The sequence below is a fragment of the Andrena cerasifolii genome, chromosome 15 (assembly GCF_050908995.1).
Source record: "Andrena cerasifolii isolate SP2316 chromosome 15, iyAndCera1_principal, whole genome shotgun sequence".
Lineage (NCBI taxonomy): Eukaryota > Metazoa > Arthropoda > Insecta > Hymenoptera > Andrenidae > Andrena > Andrena cerasifolii.
The window spans coordinates 7,438,916-7,458,204 of NC_135132.1; the positions used below are offsets into that span (position 1 = coordinate 7,438,916).

At 47.0% G+C, this 19,289-nt stretch overlaps 4 protein-coding genes across 11 annotated transcripts; all 4 read left to right on the forward strand.

The window, feature by feature from the left end:
• The first annotated feature begins 139 nt into the window (after positions 1 to 139).
• LOC143376760 (pancreatic triacylglycerol lipase) lies at positions 140 to 4,789 on the forward strand. Of its 3 annotated transcripts, none has more exons than XR_013087149.1 (9): positions 140 to 1,373; positions 1,437 to 1,520; positions 1,583 to 1,848; positions 2,170 to 2,644; positions 2,714 to 2,965; positions 3,032 to 3,146; positions 3,280 to 3,474; positions 3,565 to 3,766; positions 4,692 to 4,789. XR_013087149.1 is itself a non-coding variant. In XM_076827402.1 (9 exons), exons 2-9 carry the CDS (start codon positions 1,298 to 1,300, stop codon positions 3,647 to 3,649), a joined length of 1,548 nt encoding a protein of 515 aa, XP_076683517.1. In that variant the 5' UTR covers positions 156 to 285; positions 486 to 1,297; the 3' UTR covers positions 3,650 to 3,947. The 3 variants fall into 3 exon arrangements, 2 of the variants coding, with proteins under 2 accessions (XP_076683516.1, XP_076683517.1); XM_076827402.1 differs by lacking the exon at positions 4,692 to 4,789 and having other exon boundaries at positions 156 to 285; positions 486 to 1,373; positions 3,565 to 3,947; XM_076827401.1 differs by lacking the exon at positions 4,692 to 4,789 and having other exon boundaries at positions 3,565 to 3,947.
• Scox (Synthesis of cytochrome c oxidase) lies at positions 4,714 to 6,290 on the forward strand. The gene is made up of 4 exons (XM_076827405.1): positions 4,714 to 4,866; positions 5,249 to 5,672; positions 5,745 to 5,950; positions 6,015 to 6,290. Exons 1-4 carry the CDS (start codon positions 4,801 to 4,803, stop codon positions 6,198 to 6,200), a joined length of 882 nt encoding a protein of 293 aa, XP_076683520.1. The 5' UTR covers positions 4,714 to 4,800; the 3' UTR covers positions 6,201 to 6,290.
• Positions 6,291 to 7,111: 821 nt separating this feature from the next.
• Positions 7,112 to 8,437, forward strand: LOC143377292 (transcription initiation factor TFIID subunit 10). 2 transcript variants are annotated; one of them, XM_076828385.1, is made up of 4 exons: positions 7,112 to 7,319; positions 7,412 to 7,547; positions 7,616 to 7,680; positions 7,754 to 8,437. In XM_076828385.1, exons 1-4 carry the CDS (start codon positions 7,228 to 7,230, stop codon positions 7,953 to 7,955), a joined length of 495 nt encoding a protein of 164 aa, XP_076684500.1. In that variant the 5' UTR covers positions 7,112 to 7,227; the 3' UTR covers positions 7,956 to 8,437. The 2 variants fall into 2 exon arrangements, with proteins under 2 accessions (XP_076684500.1, XP_076684501.1); XM_076828386.1 differs by having other exon boundaries at positions 7,115 to 7,319; positions 7,399 to 7,547.
• A 625-nt stretch (positions 8,438 to 9,062) lies between these two features.
• LOC143377289 (GIGYF family protein Gyf) lies at positions 9,063 to 19,001 on the forward strand. 5 transcript variants are annotated; one of them, XM_076828382.1, is made up of 16 exons: positions 9,063 to 9,190; positions 10,021 to 10,066; positions 10,131 to 10,362; positions 10,709 to 10,882; positions 11,010 to 11,214; positions 11,291 to 11,504; positions 11,651 to 12,620; positions 13,153 to 13,491; positions 13,567 to 13,878; positions 13,941 to 14,033; positions 14,101 to 14,546; positions 14,623 to 14,824; positions 14,908 to 15,114; positions 15,197 to 15,599; positions 15,674 to 15,903; positions 16,535 to 19,001. In XM_076828382.1, the coding sequence occupies exons 2-16, from the start codon at positions 10,035 to 10,037 to the stop codon at positions 16,658 to 16,660; spliced, it is 4,185 nt and encodes a 1,394-aa protein (XP_076684497.1). In that variant the 5' UTR covers positions 9,063 to 9,190; positions 10,021 to 10,034; the 3' UTR covers positions 16,661 to 19,001. The 5 variants fall into 5 exon arrangements, with proteins under 5 accessions (XP_076684497.1, XP_076684496.1, XP_076684498.1 ...); XM_076828381.1 differs by lacking the exon at positions 9,063 to 9,190 and adding an exon at positions 9,235 to 9,360 and having other exon boundaries at positions 14,101 to 14,540; XM_076828383.1 differs by lacking the exon at positions 9,063 to 9,190 and adding an exon at positions 9,241 to 9,360 and having other exon boundaries at positions 13,153 to 13,416.
• The last annotated feature ends 288 nt before the right edge of the window (positions 19,002 to 19,289 follow it).

Sequence of the window (19,289 nt, forward strand, 5' to 3'; positions counted from 1 at the left end):
ATGCAGATTAGATGGATAAAGCGGGTTCGATTGGGCAGGTTCGTAAATATGAATTGTAAATGGAGAACTCGTCTGTCCGGTTTGCTGGACCTTTCGAGAATAAAGTCAGGCGACTTTCCAAGACTTAAACACAACCTGCACTTCGAAACTTTCTCCTTTACAGTAGCTTCCCTCCTATTTTCTGAAAATTCTACAGTGAACTGGACCTGTCTGCGTAGTCAATTACTATCCAAGGAACAGAGTCATTCATCATTCTGTCCGGCAAACTGGAAGAAAAGTCAACAGGTCTGCTATTTCGCTCCCACTTTAATGAAACTAGAAAATCAATTTTATACTACGAGTACTTCAACTGTAGACATTTGTCTCCAAATTTTTCCTCATTTGAGGAAAACTCCAGGGAATTTTATTTCAAAACTTACAAGACTTTCTCAAGATACAGCCACCATCGTAAATAAAATATTAACAAGCTTATCATTTATTAACAGAAATGTAGCACACTACAAGCAAGGATTGCAGAGGCCCAATACAACGACTCCCAAAGTGAAGAGCTGCAGATGTAGGCCAAAGCGCGTTAACAGGCTGTATAACCAATCTACTCTCTGCAAACAATCTTGCTGAAGCCTCTGAGTGAAAGCAGCACTCCTCGATGCAGTCGACGAGCCACTGTTTACGCTCGCTGGACGTCACAAGTATTACATCATGTTCGATGGTGCAAAAGGGGATCGTGCAATCGTCGTGGAGGGAAAGTGCAGCGTTTTTATCCGCGTGCGTTCTGTCCACACAGTGGCAATCAATGCGCATGAAAATTCACGTCCCAACAATGGCCACTGTCTCCATTAACTGCTACATGTAAGCTAATAACAACTCCAACGAGAGAACTGGAAGCAGGAGTTCCTAGAATCCTAAGCAGCCACTGATGCACAAGTTCCTCCAGCTATTATGGAAGCTGCGACAGCAGTGGCCTCCATGGTCGCAGTTCCACCGCTACCGTAGTGGACCGCAGGTGGAGGCCGCGCGAATGGCAAGCCGTGTGCCCCGTGTTCACCAGCGTAAAGGCAATTGCGCAAAGGGACGGTTCGCGCGGCTCTTTCGCTGCCAGGTGGAAGAAGTCTGGCCAGCCGCACTTAGTTTCCTGCTGCGGGTGCAAAGGAAGATAACAGGCAGCGCGGGGAATATTCATGAGGAAAGAGACCCCGAGGACGGAGGAAGGGACGTGAAGGAAGGAAGGAGAGAAAGGAAGGTGACACGGAATGCAGCGAGCTTGCTGAGAGACTAGAATCTAACTCGACGACTCGAGATGCGGCACGCTAAACACTTGGTCTTCTACGCCCTCTTAGTCCTCGCCCTTTGGGGCGCGGAGGGGAAACGTTCTGGTGAGTGACGAGGCTCTGATCAAAAGAAAGGAGTCTTCATTAAGCTTCTTCCTCTGCTTCCAGTAAAGCTGCTCATGGCGAGGAACAGAGCGGTGCTGCGCAAGATCGGAGCTACGCGGGAGGACGCCAAGCCCAAAATCTGCTACGGTATTCACTTTAGAAGATTTCTCTCATCATCTCCGTTTATAACAGGGAAAGGTTTCTTTCAGATAATCTCGGCTGCTTCGCCGATCCTCTACCACATCTGACGCTGAAACGGCCGCCGGAACATCCCAGCGTTATTCGGACTAGATTCCTGTTGTACACCCGCCTGGGGACGGATTCCCCTGAGAACCTTCAGTATGGTGACCGCTCCCAGTCCATGGAGAACTCCAAATTTAATGGCAGCAAGCCCTTGAAAATTATCATTCATGGGTACAAGGGAAGTGGGAGCGATGTTGGATTTATTCTTATGATACGGAATTTATTGGACCTGGTAATTCAGAGAATCTTTACTTAGGAACTAGGCATCCTTAGCTGTAGTATCATCCAAGAGAATATATATTCCGAGCTGCTGTATCTCCTTCGATATGATCCTCCACCTGAATCACAGCAGTAGCCAAAAGAAACCTGCCTCACCCAAAGGAACCCTCCTAATAAACCCAAACACTGCCCTCTACAAACATTTCACTCCGCCATGGAAACTAAAAGGCTTTTGATATAAAATCTGAGATCCTCCGTTCTATAAACCAAAAGTCCTATCACCTAGAGTCTATCTAGGTCTCAGACAGATCATTTGCCACGGAATTCCCCTCAGGAAGACGCGAACGTCGTGGTGCTCGATTGGACGAGGGGCGCAGCGACCACCTACCAAGCGGCAGTGGCAAATACCGAGCTAGTAGGTCGCCAATTAGCTCTGGTCCTCCAGGACGCCATTAACCTAGGGACTCTACCAAAAAACATTCACGTAATCGGCTTCAGCCTTGGGGCCCACGTGGCTGGCTGCGCCTCAGAAGTACTCAAGAAGAGGGGCCACCTCCTGGGTCGCATAACAGGCTTGGACCCTGCGTCTCCGTTCTTCAGGAACCACCTGTTCAGGGAGAAGGCACGAAAGCTGGACGCCACAGACGCTCAGCTCGTAGACGTGATACACACAGATGGGTCTGAGGACTTCGCTGATGGGTTCGGGTTGCTGAAGCCTCTCGGCCACATCGACTTCTTCCCCAACGGTGGCAGGGAGCAGCCTGGCTGCACTGACGTGAGGAACTCTGTGGTTGTCAGCCACTTGAACGGTGAGTCCCTGTTTCTCGTTCGAAGATTCTTGATAGGAAGCGGAGGCTACAGAGATGATTATGTTCCAGAGGAGACTTTGACCAGGGAAATTGCGTGCAGCCACTTGAGGGCCTGGAGACTCTTCCTGGAGAGCGTTGGAGGCGGGAATGAATCTTGCAGGTTCATCGCCTGGCCCTGTCCGAAAGGGAGAACCTCCTACGTCAATGGATTGTGCTTCCCTATGGAGTCCACAGCGTGGACGCAAGAGATGGGCTACAGGGCTAATATTGGCCCCTTAGGGATCTACTACTTGCCAACCAGGGGCGAGGAACCATTCTGTGGTACGAACGACAAAGATGACTTTGAATATTCAACGAGCTTGATCATCTTTCTTGGGCTTTACCTAGGTCAGCCTCTGAGGGCCTCGGTGACCACATCCGAGGATACGCCAAGAACATCGGGCACATTGTACTTGAGGATTGACCAGCGCAATTCCACCACTACTTTCAAACTCCGATGCATGTAAGATGAGACCTCGATAACAGAGCGCAGCATATAAAAGATCGATTATCAGATGTACATTCTTTGATAATAGATATTATCTATCAGTCACATTTAAAATAAACAATCTTAAAGAGATAAATATTTGTTCCAGAATATTAAGTAGGAGAAGCACCTGGATTTTCTACAATATCGCAGCAGCGGAGTTTCAATCATTGTCAAGCGATCAATCAACTGTAGCCGGGCATGTTTGGTATCAGACTCTCATCGATGAAGACGCGATTAAAAATCCTTACGCAGATACATTGTTGATAAACAAGCTCGCTCTTGAGGATCAGAAAGGCAACAGGCATGTTAAGTTTGTTGAAACTCATCCCCATTGCAAATGGATCCATGGAATTCTAATTCACCGCTTTCTTCTTATCCATACACTGTCTAGGTGGGAGTATTGTACCCCGAACACCGCTGTGAACTGGAAGGAAAGATCAGTGGTACTGCAACGTGGACAATGCATTTCTTCGTGAAGATAAGCCTGTATTTATCGCGTGAATGGGAAAGCGTTGCAATAAAGCTTCTATCATTTTCTCTTGTCATGTCTCAGATATGAAGAAAAATAATAAAAAGGTCAGATAAGGGCGCAGGTGTGAATTCAACAACTTTCAAGTGATAAACTCTTAACAATACTTTTACTATTAACTCCTGCAATATTGTATGACTACGTGATAACCAGTGGCGGATTTAAGGAAAAAGGCCCAGGTGGCAAACGTTCCGAGGGGCCTATTTTTTCGGGAAAATGAAGAGATAGTTTACGAAAGACGAGATCGGTGTAATAGTACAGAAAAAAATATAGTGTTTGGATAAAATCAGAATTCTTTTGGGATGGGGCCCTGTGGGACCTTCTGGGTAGGGTCCCAGCCAAGGATCGGCGGGCTTAAGCTACATTGATGGAGGGGGAAACACCTACAGGAGCGGTGGTAATCACGGCTGCGTCAGTCACGCACACATTACCACCGCTCCTGTAGGTGTTTCCCCCTCCATCCAGCGTAGCTTAAGTTCGCCGATCCCTGGGCGCAGGCGACAACTGCCCATCGCCCGTTAAATCTGTCACTGCTAATAACCATAATCTTCCTCAAAATCTATGCATTGTATCTTACGAGGAAAGATCCCGAACCCGGAAATTAAAGAAATTCTAAAACTTTGTAAATATGTAGGGGATTTCCTCCTGATTACAATGCAATTTTTGTTTCCAGCTTAAATTCACTCAAAGCGGGTGAAATTAAGCCCTGAAAATTCATTATTTTCCGATTTTGTGTCATAACTCGCGAACTGTAAGAGATAGAAAAAAAAATTCAAGAGGAAAGTTACTTCTTTTAATTAGATCTATCATTTGGTGAAAAAAATTATTTTACAGTTTACGAGTTATAACAGAAAATCGGAAAATAACCGGATTTTCAGAGGTCAATTACACCCGCTTCGAGTGAATCTGGGCAGCAAACAAAAATTGCGTTGTATTCAGGAGGCAATCCCCTACATATTCACAAAGTTTCAGAATTTTTTGAATTTCAGATTTAGAACAACTCTTGAAATTGCGCGCCTAAGAGCGGCACACCTCTCGAGGCAGTCAAACCATAACCTATTTGGAGTTTCAAATTGATCGAATTCGGTCCCCAAAATAATGTCAAGTTTAATGAACCAATCACTTATTCTACTAAATAGGTGTTCTAGTCAAGCTTTTAAGAAAGTGAGTACCATTTTCGAACGACTTTTTACGAAACGCACATGTCCTTATATCAGAGAAGTACTCACTAAGCCACCACCTCAACATAGGATTTCCCAAACTTTTTCTGCAAAGAAACCCTTCGCAAACTCGAAAATTATAACGGAACACCTAGCTCATTTTTTAGGTTAAGTAATTCCTACTAGTACAAATTTTTACTAGCAAAGATCTTTAAACGCGTTTGCAGCGTATAAAACCTTTCCGATTTGTCGCGGAACACCTGTTCAGGTTCAGCGGAACACTGTTGTTCCGCGGAACTTAGTTTGGGAAACCCTTAAGGCTTAACTGATAAAACAGTTTACGATTACCAAGTTAGCTGAACACTACTCTTTCGAATGCTTTCCAGGCACCCTTTCAGAGCCTGCGAAGCTACGAACAGTATTACCTGCAAGCGCGATGCTTCAATACTTTCAGAGCATTGCGTCAGGGCGACAGCATAAGCACGCTACCAAAGAAAAAGCGAGAATTCTTCGTTAAAAGTCCCATCACATGGAGGAGCTTATTAATCACATCGGTGATGGGGGGATCTTTCCTGGGGTACTTGTATTACTTGAAAGCGACGAAGGATCTGCAAGTGGAACGCGAGAGGAGGCGCGAAATAGGGAAAGCGGCGATAGGGGGGACGTTCGAGCTAGTAGATCCCGAAGGGAAGCTAGTGAAGTCCGAGGACTTCTTGGGGCAGTGGCTTCTGATTTATTTCGGCTTCACGCACTGCCCTGATATCTGCCCGGACGAACTCGAGAAGCTGGCATTGACTGTGGACCAACTCGGTACACCATAGAATCGGTTTCTTCGTATAGAGCTTTAAACACGCTATCCCAGTAATTCGCCTTAAATTCCAGAGAAGGAACACAAACTCAAAGTCCAGCCTCTGTTCATCTCCGTGGACCCCGACAGAGACACGCCAGAGATCGTAGGCAAATACATTAAAGAGTTCTCCCATAAAATCATTGGTCTCACTGGCTCCAAAGAGCAGGTCAATAAAGTGTGCAAAGCGTACAGGGTATACTACAGCAATGGACCCAAGGACCAGGATGCCGACTACATCGTCAGTAATTTATTTCCGTAAAGCCAGAACTCCTCCGTTTACTGACGGCTACGTTTCATTCCAGGTTGATCACACGATCATCATATACCTGGTGGACCCGGACGGTTTATTCGTAGACTACTACGGCCTGACACATACCGCTGATCAAATCAGTCAAAGCGTCGCTCTAAACAAGCTGAAATACGAGAAGGTCCAGTCGGACTCTGTGATACCATCGCTACCATTTAAATCATTACTACAGACGTCGTAACTTGTCCACATTGTACGCATTTCTATGTAGATAGTCGACTTTCCAATACTTTCCAGCGGTGCATTAAACTAAACTTTCATATTTAGCGGAGCTGCGAATTTTTATTAAAATTAATTAAGCGAACGGAAAAAGAGGGTGGTTAAGGGATTGGGTTAGTATCGCGGGTTGGGTAAATGTTTGAAAGGACTACTTAGGGCGAATTCCACTTACGCCCAAATCGCTCGTGATTTTTCATTAAGCTAGGTTCCTGTACGCGACTTGACGCAACGTCAAGAACTTCAAAGTCGATTTTCTTGAAAATTAAGCGCGATATGAAAAAATGTTACTCTTTCTTTTCGATTTATAATAAGTAAATAAGTCGAGAAAAAAGAATACAATTTTTTGATATCGCGCTTTATTGTCGAGAAAATTGACTTTGAAATTCTTGACGATGCGTTCAGTCGCGTATAGGGAAACCTACCCTAATGAAACTCACGGGCGATTTCGCCCTATATAGACCAAATTTCAGAAAAATATCTGAACCCCCTTCCGAGATAGGAAGTCGAGTCGAGGATTGCATCCATAACAGCTTCTTAGGCACAATGACGCCCTCGTATATTTTGTATGAAGATAATGCAAGAAAAAAGAATGCGATTTTTTTAATGATAATGTAATTTTATTGTAGAAAAAGTAAAAAAATACATAATTTACATTATAAAAGAAAATTTGGGAAATTCTTTTTATTGATTTTCATTGAGACTAAATGTTATCAATTTATCGTACAAACTATACCGACAGTAAGAATATTCATATAAAATACGTAAGGGTGCAATAAGTGCATAAGGGTTCTCTTAAAGTTGTAAAATTGTGCCGCCTGACGAGGGATATTCAAACGAAGCGCGGGAAAATGATCGATAAATTCCCTAGGCGGGACTTTAAATTCTCCCTAGAGAATGTAGGATCGCGTTGACATTACTGATGCACAGTTTGACGTTGTTTACGACTGGCATGCAAAAATTAATACTATTGCTTCTTTAATTAGCACTGAATGATCGCAAGGATCGAGTTAGCAGAATCATTGTCATTGTGTAAGGGAAGCGGAATTTCTGCGAGATACCGCAGAACTCGCATTGCTTCGAGGTTAGAACTTAAGTTATTTAAATCTAATGTCCGCAAGGATTACGAAGAAACCTATCCTAATTAAATCTTTTCTTCGTAGGGTTACATTTTAGTGAAAACCGCCTACTCAACATGTCTGAAGATTTCGGGAGAGACACACCGCCAATGTACGCGGCAAACGAGGACTCGAAAACAGCTGGACAACCTCTTTCAGATTTCCTTCTGCAACTTGAAGATTACACACCCACGGTAACTAATCGAGAATTCTAATCATAGTTCGGTTACTTCCAGCGTAAAAAACGACGCTTCTGTTTCAGGTGCCCGATGCGATCAGCGAGCATTATTTGCACACTGCGGGCTTCAACGCGACGGATCCCAGAATGTAAGCGGTTCATGGAAAATTATGCTGTTCGATCTTCGCTATTACTTCGTAACGACGCTCGTTTCAATTTCAGAGTACGCCTAGTCTCCCTAGCGGCGCAGAAGTTCATATCCGAGATAGCGAACGACGCTCTGCAGCACTGCAAGACACGCGGAGCGAACCAGAACACGAAGACGAAGGGGAAAGATCGACGTTACACGCTGACCATGGAGGATCTCACACCGGCAGTCGCGGAATACGGAATCGTAGTCAAGAAGCCGCATTACTTCGTTTGACTCGGGATCCTCACATTGTTACTCTACCCATGCGAGCAAATTTTTCTTTATCTCTTTGATATCTCCCTACACACGAGCAAGGAGAACTTCTCAGACACCACAGCTCTCTTTAAGGTGCGTTTAAACCAAACGAACGAACGCTCGTTCGCCCCTCATTTCGACGAAACTCGAAGTGGGGGCGAACGAGCGTTCGTTCGTTTGGTCTAAACTAGGGCTGTTCGAGTTCCCGCTTTTCTTCGAGCTACTCGGTTCTTTCGAGTACTCGGCTCGGTTCGGTTCGGTTCTTCGAGCCGAGTCAGGCTTGGCTCGCTTTTTCCGAGTACTCGAACAGCTCTAGTCTAAATGCACCTTTACAGTTACGAAGAACGCTGGGACGGCGAGCGAAGCAGAACTCAAGATTGTAAAGCAAATGTAATTTAAGCTGTGTACGTAGCAGGTTTCGCAGGACCGCGAGGACTGAAAATACATTACGTTCCATTCTAGTAACCAATTCTATAGCCCCTTCAGCTGACGAAATGCAAAGCTACAGCCGCGCATCGTGAGGAGAGAAGCGTGGTGGACGGCTTGTGATTGGCGGAGTAGTACGCATGCGTCGCGCTTTATTTGAAACGGAATGCTTATATAGTCTGTATTAAAATATGCTCATATGTACTTACATATGAGCCCCTCGATTGACGAGTGGTATAAGTTTTACCAAGTCTTAAGACACCAAAATATAAAAGAAGCAATGCCTCTTATCAATATGTCACTTTCATTAACCAATCACCGATCGTCCACCACCGCATGCGCAGTATCATGCACCGACCTTACTTATACGAGCTAAGGCCCCGCCAGAGTTAGGAGCGATAGGGCCGCAGTGAATGGAGGGGGAATCACCTACAGGAGTGGTAGTTATCTGTGCATGAACTGCGCCTGCGTCAGTCACGCACACATTACCACCGCTACTGTAGGTGTTTACCCCTCCATCCCTGCGGCCTAACTTTGGGCCCCGCAGCTTTGTGATCCGTCCATTTAATTCTTAGGTCCACGGTTTTGGGGACCCAAAACGTGGGCGGCAGACAGGGGGGCGGAAAAAAGAGAAATTTCTTCAGCTGATGGTGGCTGGAAAAAGCAGCCTAGTAACTTTCGTCGGGCCAGGTGTACCAACGGTCCCCGCATGCGCTCTATTCCAAAAAAACCATCAGCCATATTGGTGTGTTGTATCGCTGTCCTCAGTAATTTCGACGATCAGTGAGGTATTTCTCTCGTTCAACGGCCGATTCCTCCTCATACCCGTTGGCCCGCGAGCAATCCGGACCGTCGACGCGATATTCACCCCGGTGCGCTCGCTGCTCGTCGGCTTCCGTGACGTTCGCGAGCGAAAAAAAAGTTTGGTTAATGTTGCCACCTGGGCTCACGGAGATCGGTCTGTTTAGGACCATGTATAAATAAATGCGCACCATTCCCACCTAGCCGACCGCCCGTAGCGCGTTTAACGCCTCCGCCTGCGTCTCCCCTGCGCCCGTGCTCCGACCGCCGATAATCGCTCGCGAGCGAACCCACTCGGAGCTATCGACGAGCTGCTTTGCCCACCGTCTGTCGTGCTCTCCTACTTTCCACCCTACTTAGCATCGCTCCCTTTCGCGCCCCCCGAGGGAAAAACGCCGTCGCTGGCGTCCGCCATAAAAGCACATGGGTTGCTCGATTTCCGTCGAGCAACAGGTAAAAACCCCTCGACACCATCCCCCGAGGGTGCAGTCCACCAAAGCGCATCCCACTTAGCAGCGATTCTTGTCGCGCGACTGCGTTTGCCGAGGGGCCTTATTCGTAGAATCTTACGAGCCAGGCTTTCCTTATCGATGCGTGCGCGTAGTCCCTTTGATCCTCCGATCTTCCCGTTGCTGCTCAGTCGAGGTCTCGAGAGGCGTTCGCTAGCGAAGCTATACGAAGAGCGATTCAGGGTCCACGGAGATCTCTTTCCCTTCTGCTTTCGGTCGATGAGCTCGATTGTTCGCGCGGCTCCTGCTTTACGAGCAGCGCGTTCAAGCTTCGTGGCTCCATTTATGTAACATCTTTGGTTTTTCAGCAAATAGCCCCGTCATGACGGATTCCATGAAATTTGGTCCAGAATGGTTTGTATTACTTCGATACGATCACGCGGTGTATTCCTGTGGCTTAATGATTTGTAATGAATAGGTTGCGCAATCTGTCTGGAGATGGTTGCAATAATACCGGTGGTGGTGGAGGTACGACGAGTCTAACTACTCCACGTTACCAATTAGCGGAACATAGATACGGACGAGAGGAGATGCTGATTCTGTTCGACCGCAATTGCAAGCCGCCCGAACCATTAACGGGCTTCTCGCCGTTATATATCGAGAAAACGCAGCTTCCCTTGGCTCTTATACAGATGACAGAAGATGAAACGGTAATTGATTAAATGCGGGACTTACTAGCGTCTATTAATCGTGTCCCCTCCGTCGGTGCATCCCTTTCGATTCGCCGATTATTATTTAGCGATTGTATATCTTTATTGCATCCTATATTGGGAACTGCCTCACGAAGTGAGTTTGTAGCTAAAAATATAACACACTGGAGCCCTTGTGCCAGTTCTTCGCAGAGCCATCCTACCTGCTCTTCTGTACTTTACATAATCGTCGCTGCTTTGTTGTCGCTCCGAATTTCGCCGCGCTATTTTTCACGGGTTTATTAAGAATTCGAGAATCTCTCCGCCGAAACTTTGCCCGCGACTGAATTTTAAATGAACCGTTTAGCGAATGTGGAATGGAGGAATAGCCAGTGTTGGTAGCCGAGGAAGAGGTGGAAGCGTGGATCGCGGAGGGCGTGGGAGGAATGGAAGAGGTAGCTTGTATTCGTCTCATTACTCCCGCGGAGTTGGTTTCGACGATTCAGGGGATGGAGCACGAATCGACAGTCAACCATTTCAAGTATGTAACTTGCACTGTTTCACTTTAGCGAGCGAACCTGTACGGGAACCTTTCGTCCGTCGCGTAGGTGCGAAAGGGGGAGTACCTGATTTTTTAATTGACGAGTGACTGTATATTTCCTATCCAGGGGAGAAATCGGCCATTCGATAGGTCTCAAAGCGAGCGCGGATGGTCAGAGAGAAACGGGGCCTCAGATCCAGGCGAGTGGAACGGCTCCACCAGTCCCAGGAAGGAATTGAGCCGCGGGGCTAGCGGTAGTTCGCTAATGGAAAGTAATTGGCGGCGTCATCGCGGTGGCACAGAGGACGATGACGGCTGGCGCAAATGGGGGGGTAAGCGTATAAGCTCTATGAGACTCTGAGGCGTTCCGAAGAATGTCTCGCACACAAAGAACCTTATCCCTATCAGGTAGAAACAGTTGGCGCGAAGGTGGTAGTATGGACAGAGATAGATTAGATAGGAACGAAGGCGATGGCGAAGAGGGAAGGAACAGTGGCGGGAGGTGGGAGCATCGGGGAAGTCACAGGGGTGGACACGACTCGGGCCATCATCCTCCTCCACGAACTGCTCGCACTTGGGAGTCGAATCATCATGACAACAATCATGATAATCTTCCTGAATGGTGAGTTCATTCTCTCGTTAACCAAGTAGTGGCCGAAAGAAAGGCCGTGTAAAAGTACGGATATTAAAGTTTCTTTCGCCCACCACGAAGTTGAGCGCCACGGGCAGCAGTTTGCCGATCGATGGGTAATTAACGTTTTTATCCAGGGCCACGGAGAATCCCAGTGAAAGTGGAGGTAGCTTCGACGCTTCGGGCGCGTTCCACGGCGGAATGTACTCGGACGACGACGAGGACGGGGTGATCAGTGCGGGAGGCATTCAGGAATCTCGGACTCGCCGCGTGTCCGAGGGAAGTGCCAACACAACGAAGCCCGCGGGCAAGCCCTCGTCCTACAGCTCGCCGCAGGGCCAGGCGAGTCGCGACAGCAACAGTACCACCTCCACAGTGAACAAGGAGAGGCCGAAGCCCTTGCATCCGGTCGACGACAAGAAGGAGATCGCGGAGAAGGAGAGGAGGAGCAGCACCCCAGTGAAACCACCCGCCGCCACGGCGGACACTGGCACGCCTACCAAAACCTCTACACCTTCTGCGTCTACGGATACTGTGAAGAAACGGACCCCGGTGGCGGCGAGCGCGGAGCAGCCCGAGCCGGAGAAAGTACCTCCGAGCGATTCGGGGAGCAGTAAGTCACCCAGTAAAGCGCAGATTAGGGAGGAGGTGGAAACCGAGGCAAAGGTGGACCCGATGGCGAGCAAAAGGCAAGCTCCTATGGAGCCACCTAAGACCGCCGTACACGGGATGGAGAACGCGAGGCAGAGAAACGATGACGATTTGGATAGAATGAAGGAGGAGGCGGACGCGCTGGTCGCTAAATTGATGGCCGACGAAGAGAGTCACAGGGAGAAAAGCGCTAACGTACCGCCTTCTATTGGTAACCAACCTTCCACAGTTCCAACCACGAACGGACAGGAGAAATGGTTTTACCGTGATCCACAGGGCGAAGTTCAGGGCCCGTTCTTAGCAAGCGAAATGGCAGAATGGTGCAAAGCGGGCTACTTCACTGCAGGTTTGATGGTCAGGCGAACCTGCGACGAGCGGTACACCACTCTCGGAGAGTTGATGAAGATGTGTGGGCGAATACCGTTCGCACCTGGCCCGCAGATCCCTCCGTTGAAGGTAACGCTTCCTTCACTTTATACATTAACAGTAGAGCTGGGATCCTATATTTTACAAGTATCCGAATGCTACGAATAAACTTCAAATATTTGAGTATTGGAATGTTACTATTTGAATACTATTCGAATACTCATGTCAACCTAACTTGGGCAGCCTTTGAATAAAACGCAGGTTAATTTATTTGAACAAGCACGCGATTTTTCTCTGAATTCTTTCTTTATTCAGTCGATTTCTCATCTTATTTTAGCGAACGACGATTCAAATTCATATGAACATTTTTTCTGACATTTTGGTTCTAAAAGACGCTACGAATGAATGGGACGTTGTCAGATCTGCTGCTCGAGTTCACAATTATTTATATTAACATTGAACTTTTTAAAATATATATACATGATGTTTAAAATGATAATTTGACTAACATAGTTGGTTAGGAACTACTTTAACCCAGAAGTAACTCCAAATAATTCATCATTTCAAATACTTCTCGCCTAAGTCCGGTGTTAACAAATTTGTTTGGGCACGTCGTTTTCAGATGACGGATCAAGTGATATCGCCCGCCCCGAACACTGTCCCTGCTGGGATGTCCGCGTTGCCGAAGCCCAGCATAGAGGATCCGCTCCTTTTGCTCCAGTACCAGCAGATGCGGCTGCTGCAGAACCAACAGCTGCTGCTGAGGCAGATGAGAACGTCTGCCATAGCGAAGCTGTCCCAGTCGGAGCACTGGGCCCAGCTGAGCCCCGTGGAGCAGAACCAGCTGATCTATCAGTATGTGATACAGGACTCAGAGATCCCAGAGGTGCCAATCTCCTCGAATCCGTTTGTACCTCAGGCCTCCAACCCTGTCATGCAGCTATTCTCTCAGATGCAGCAGGTTTGTGGGAGACTTGGCGCGACCTAGATAACCCCGTGCTCAGCTGGGAGCGGTTGAATATTTGAACGTTTGCAGGCCAAGACGCAGCCGGAGGCTCATCTGCCGTCGAACCAGCATTCCACCCCGCCAGCCCATCCCCCCGCGGTGGATCCCATACAGCAGCTCATCCAGCAAATGGGTGGCATGCAGAACATACCCGGGATCCAGCAGACGAGTATAAATTCGACGCCGGCAGCCACGCAGGAGGACAATCCCATTAAATCCTTGCTGCGCCAGCTGAATGTCAACGTGAACGGCCATCCGCAGGCCCCGCACATGGACAGCGTCTGGCCGCAGCCTCCGCCTCAGATAAATCCGCAGTTCAACGCGCAGAACTGGTTGGCACAGGTATACAGGATTCGTTTGATCTCTTCGCGATGCAGAAGCGTAACGGGAGTTGTGGTTCGCAGGTTGGGCCCATACCAGCAGTACCTCCGGGCCAGTTGCCCACCTCGCTGTGGGACTTACACGCTAAGGAAATAAAGACTGAGCAGCAGATATTGGTGGGTAGAGTAGGTTCGTTGGCTCCGTGTTATAGGGCAGAGTGAAAGGTTCGTTGTGGTGTTGCAGGAGGAGCAAAACCTTAGGTTACAGGAGGACAGGAAGAAGGAGGAGTTGAGGAAGCAGGAGGAGCTGCAGCGGCAGGCCGAGGAGGAGAGCGCGAAGAGGAAAAAGGAGGAGCAGGCTAGGCAGGCCGAGGAGGCGAAACGGAAAGACGAGGAGAGGAAGAGGAAGGAGGAGGAGAAGAAGCGGAAGGAGGAGGAAAAGAAACGGAAGGAAGAGGAGAAGCGTAAGCAGGAGGAGGAACGGAAGAAGGAGGAGAAGAAGCGCAAGGAGGAGGAGAGGAAGCGCGAGGAGAAGAGGAAACAGGAGGAGGAGAACCTGAGGAAGAAGCAGGAAGAGGAGAAGAGGAAGAAGGAGGAGCTCAAGAAGCAGGAAGAGAAGCAGAGGAAGGAGGAGGAGAAGAGGAAAAAATTGGAAGAGGAGCAACGGAGGCTCGAGGAAGAAAGGTTAAGGTATACATCTGCGTATTATCAGATAGAATCGATTCAATTTGTGGAACTTGGCTCGACGATGCTCTTTGTCTTGTAGGAAAGAAGCGGAGGCGCGCAAGCAGGCCGAAGCAGAGGAGCAGGCTCGACGAGCGGAGCAGAGGCGGCGAGAGGCGGAGGCGCTCCGTAAGCTGCAAGAGAGGAGCAAAGCGCCCTGGGCTCAGGCGCCCTGCGCGCCAGCTCCTCCTACTCCAGCGGCTTCGCTCGCCGAGATCCAGAGACTTGAGCGAGAGAAGAAAGCGGTGCGCTAGAATGATCAGCCCAATTCGCGTTCCCGTATAAAACGCGAGATCAGAGCTATATGAACCACCGTGTCTGGTTGCAGGAGGAACAGCGATTTCAGCAGATAATGCAGCAGCAGCTGGCGCAGCAGAAGGCCCTGGAGGCCGCCCAGGAAGCCTCGGCGACCGACTCCTCCAAACGGCTGCAGTTCAAGTGGGCGGAGAAGGCCACGGTCTCCAGCAAGCCTCTGCAGGTGAAGAGCCTCGCGCAGATCCAGCAGGAAGAGCAGGATCGCATCACCAAGGTAAAGGTACTTATTACTCCGCCTGATATTTCGGTGCCTCCGTGCCACTGTTAGATAATTGCACGGCACTGACGGTTGCCTTCTGTAGCAGCAGGAAAGGGAACGCCAAGAGAAAGCGCTGCAGAAGGAGGCGGCCAGTCTGCTGCAGAACGCTGGGATATGGGGCACTGCCTCCCAGTGCCTGAACTGGGCCAACTCGAGCACGTCAAGCGGTGGCCAGGCCTGGTCCAGCAACAGCGCCACCAGCGGCTTCTGGGACGATCCCACGCCCATCAAGTCCGCGACCACCACCAAGCAGCCGGCCAAGCAGGTCCCGACGATGAAGGTCTCCGCTGCCAGCCAGCAGCAGCAGAGCAACAAGGCGAGCAAGAGTAAGAACAAGAGGGAGGAGGAGCTGGTGAAGAAGTTGTTTGAACAGAACACTGCCAAGATGGACGACTTCACCCATTGGTGCAACAAAGCGCTGAGCGGGCTGCAGGTGTCGGTGGACAGTAAGTTACAGTAGAACGTTTGCTGGCGCGAGTCTGTGATTCTGGCTGTCTGACTAATCCATCGACGTTTAAAGTACCGACGTTCGTTGGGTTCCTGCGCGACATCGAGTCCGCGTACGAGGTGAAGGAGTACGTCAGAGATTACCTCGGTGATAACAAGCAGAGCTCAGAATTCGCCAAGCAGTTTCTAGAGAAACGGAGCAAGTGGCGGTCCTCCCAGCGACCACAGGCGCAGGCGGACGATCTCTGCAAACCAGCGCCTGCCGTCAATCCAAATGCCCCTACGGAATTTCAGGAAGTCAAGGTAACGGTGGGTGGAAGGCAGAGCGGCACTTTTAAACCTGCAACGCTTGCATTTGTGAATTAGAAGCAACTAAAGTTCCATTTGGAATGTTGGAAATTACAAAGATTGCGTTTACATCTAGGGAGTTACAAAGTTTCCAAGGAACTTAAAAATCACAAAGTTTCCATTTGAAACCTAAAATTCACAAAGCTTCCACTTGGAGCTCAGAAGTTTCAAAGCTTCCACTTCGAACTTAAAAATCACAGTTTCCACTTGAAACCTAAAAATCACAAAGCTTCCACTTCGAACTTAAAAATCACAAAGTTTCCACTTGAAACCTAAAAATCACAAAGCTTCCACTTCGAACTTAAAAATCACAAACTTTCTACTTGAAACCTAAAAATCACAAAGCTTTCACTTGGAACTTAGCAGTTTTAAAGCTTCCACTTGGAGCTTAGAAGTTTCAAAGCTTCCACTTGGAACTAAAAAATCACAAAACTTTTATTTGGAACTTAAAAATCACAAACTTTGAAGTTCCAAAGGTTCCACTTGAAACTTAAAAGTACAAAGCTTCAACTTAGAACTTAGAAGCTACAAATCCCCATTCGAAGCTTGGCCGTTCAAAAGGGAGCTGACAGAATTTTCGTTTCAGGGAAAGTCGAAGAAGCCAAAGAAGGGAAAAATGTACAAAGTCGATAATAGGATTCTTGGCTTTAGCGTGACCGCAGCACCGGATCGGATCAACGTGGGCGATCGCGATTATGGGGAAGGTGTCTGAATTGGTTCCCAGAACGATTCTCGACCAGCAGATCGCGGAAATTTTGCAACGCTCGGCCCGACAAAATGGTTCGTTATTTATTTATTGTAGATGCCAAATAAGCTTCTAAGGAGCCCAGCTGCGAGTACTTCATTGAGACCGAATGTACATGTAAGACTTTTCTATTGATCACGCGTGCAAGGATAATGTGCCCCCCCCCTCCCTCCCCCTCGTTGTGTCCTACTAGCATTAATGGGAGCCTTAGACGCCGATCACAGCGTGGCATTATTTCCTTGTTGAATGGAACTGAAAGACACTCTTACGAGGAAGCTCTGTTGTATATATTAACTCAAAGGAAAAAGAAACGTATTTCACACGACTCAAGACAGACTCATCTCCTTCTATTTACGCGTATAAATACGTATACATATATATATACACACACACAGACACACACACACACACACCATATGTATATATTACAGCTGAATAGCGAACTGCAGTAAGTGTATTCGATTCTTGGTCAATGTACACACTTGCTGGCACACTTTGGGAAATGTATCTTACTGCATACGTGGTTACATAAAGATGTATTAATTTTATAAAAATGTATCTCCTGTCTTTAAGCTCTCCAAAGGCTTAACTTAAACCCAACATCTCTCAGTTCGTATGTAAGGCTGCGGTGGAGTTGCCTGGTGTCTCATATCATCCGAAATCAGATCGTCGGACTGTTAGGAACTCTCGGTTTCTAATTTACGCGCCTTAGCATTAAGCTCTAGTTGCTAAAACACAGTTTTACCGGATACCAACCAGCAGGTATGTATGTCCACCGGCGAGCGGTGCGCATTCACTGCAGTTCTCGCTCTTAACTGTAACACGTATGCATAGTATTGAAACATTTTGTAACATCTCATCATTATCGCCGTGGGATAAAGAGATTATGCCGATGACTCAACTCGTACACGCGGAAACATCGCAGTTGAAAGCAATACGTGCTCATGGACCGAGGTGTGTTTAGGTGACAAAGGATTAGAGAGAGAGAAACGTTGTTAATATGTGTGCGCTGGTGATCAGAGGAACAGCCGATCGAGCACAGTGTGTCGACGGGGTGCAATTTGGCGTTAAGATATACCGAGGGCACAGAGTATGATATACATATAAATCCTATGGATTTCTTGCCTTATCGCAGCATCACGTTATGATACGACTTGGATTAAACACCTTCGCCGCTGTGTTTCGATTACATTACGTTCGATACATTCAAGATTTCTTCTTCTTCTTTTTTTTTTGACCCACTTACGGATGTTTTTAAGAGCGATTAACTATACTTTGACTGAACGGTTGAATGTAAGCGACAATTCAAAGACAATGAACCGCATATTGTATTATATAGCCACGAGAAATTGAACGATACTTATTAGGAACGGATCGCGCGTCTCCAGACAGTGACATTGCGAGAAGAGAAACGAAAAACCTCTTGTACTTTCTTAATGCTTTGAATACAATGACGTAAACGAACAAAAAAAATGGAAAAGAAAGAAAGAAAAAAATATAATACCCTGCATATTTATAAAGCAAAGTGAAACTTATCTTCGGTTACACCTGTTGATTTTCTTTCTTTTTTTTTTTTGTGCACGAGAAGAAAGGAGACCTATGAAAGTAAGCTCATCGTAACGTTAGAACTGTGTACCGTCGGTTCTTGTGGAACTTACATAGCGCGTAAGGATGCTCCGGATCGATCGCTGCGTGTGTCCACGCGTGGATCTCACTCTCGTCGGCATAGCCTTCTTACGATACTTGAGGTCAATGTAACGATAACCATTAAACGAAGAACTCACGTACGATTTAATTAACGCAATATTTAAAGAGCAGTATCTTTTGTAAAGTTTTAATTGTAAGTGTACAATGTCCTTACGAACACCCTCCCCCAAACCCTCTAATAAAAGGAGTCGAAGGAGAGAATTTTAGCACGTCTTGGAAAAATATTGATTTGTTTCTTCTTGTGTTTCTCTTTTTCTTATTTTTTTTTTTTTCTTTAATTCGACACGATATACTTGGACTAAAAGCTTGCGCACCGGATACTCTGTTCAGAAAAATTGCGGAGAATGTTGCGACAGATCTGACCGCTCTTAATATTATTATAATGGTTGTTAATTAAGGTTCGTTGATCTTCTCTTCGTACTGGCGATAGGTACCGTTAGGAGAAGACCACAGACCCTTATCGTGAAAGATTTATGTATAAATAGATAAATGTACAGTAAATACAAGAATAATTAAATAGGCAAAAACAGATCATTGATATTGTATTAATATTATTATTGTATCTAACGTACAACGTAAATAAATATTATTATATTTTCCATTTGGCCTTTTTATTTTTTTATACGTTCTTTTTTAAGTGTCAAAATTTTAGCGTACATTCGACGGCAACTCTCTGTTCTACGTGATGCAAGCTGAATTTATTATTTGTAATTTGGTTGTATAACGAAATGTATGTTACAGTCACACTGCATACGCGTATATACACACACACACACATACACCGGTATATATGAATAATTTATCACAGTATTTTTGGCGCTTTGAGTTATCGCTTCGATATGTTACAACTGCGAGCGATTCCTATACATATAACAGGTATTTTTTAATG

What these genes read in the sequence shown, in the direction of transcription:
- LOC143376760 (XM_076827401.1), top strand. Translation starts at nt 1,298, where the DNA reads ATGCGGCACGCTAAACACTTGGTCTTCTACGCCCTCTTAGTCCTCGCC. An exon ending in TACGGAATTTATTGGACCTG is followed by an intron (nt 1,849 to 2,169) that starts GTAATTCAGAGA and finishes AATTCCCCTCAG; the next exon opens with GAAGACGCGAACGTCGTGGT. An exon ending in GAGGATCAGAAAGGCAACAG is followed by an intron (nt 3,475 to 3,564) that starts GCATGTTAAGTT and finishes TACACTGTCTAG; the next exon opens with GTGGGAGTATTGTACCCCGA.
- Scox (XM_076827405.1), top strand. Translation starts at nt 4,801, where the DNA reads ATGTCAAGTTTAATGAACCAATCACTTATTCTACTAAATAGGTGTTCT. An exon ending in CTAGTCAAGCTTTTAAGAAA is followed by an intron (nt 4,867 to 5,248) that starts GTGAGTACCATT and finishes AATGCTTTCCAG; the next exon opens with GCACCCTTTCAGAGCCTGCG. An exon ending in ACCAGGATGCCGACTACATC is followed by an intron (nt 5,951 to 6,014) that starts GTCAGTAATTTA and finishes GTTTCATTCCAG; the next exon opens with GTTGATCACACGATCATCAT.
- LOC143377292 (XM_076828385.1), top strand. Translation starts at nt 7,228, where the DNA reads ATGATCGCAAGGATCGAGTTAGCAGAATCATTGTCATTGTGTAAGGGA. An exon ending in TTGAAGATTACACACCCACG is followed by an intron (nt 7,548 to 7,615) that starts GTAACTAATCGA and finishes CTTCTGTTTCAG; the next exon opens with GTGCCCGATGCGATCAGCGA. An exon ending in AACGCGACGGATCCCAGAAT is followed by an intron (nt 7,681 to 7,753) that starts GTAAGCGGTTCA and finishes TTTCAATTTCAG; the next exon opens with AGTACGCCTAGTCTCCCTAG.
- LOC143377289 (XM_076828378.1), top strand. Translation starts at nt 9,333, where the DNA reads ATGTTGCCACCTGGGCTCACGGAGATCG. An exon ending in ATGAAATTTGGTCCAGAATG is followed by an intron (nt 10,067 to 10,130) that starts GTTTGTATTACT and finishes TGTAATGAATAG; the next exon opens with GTTGCGCAATCTGTCTGGAG. An exon ending in AGATGACAGAAGATGAAACG is followed by an intron (nt 10,363 to 10,708) that starts GTAATTGATTAA and finishes TGAACCGTTTAG; the next exon opens with CGAATGTGGAATGGAGGAAT.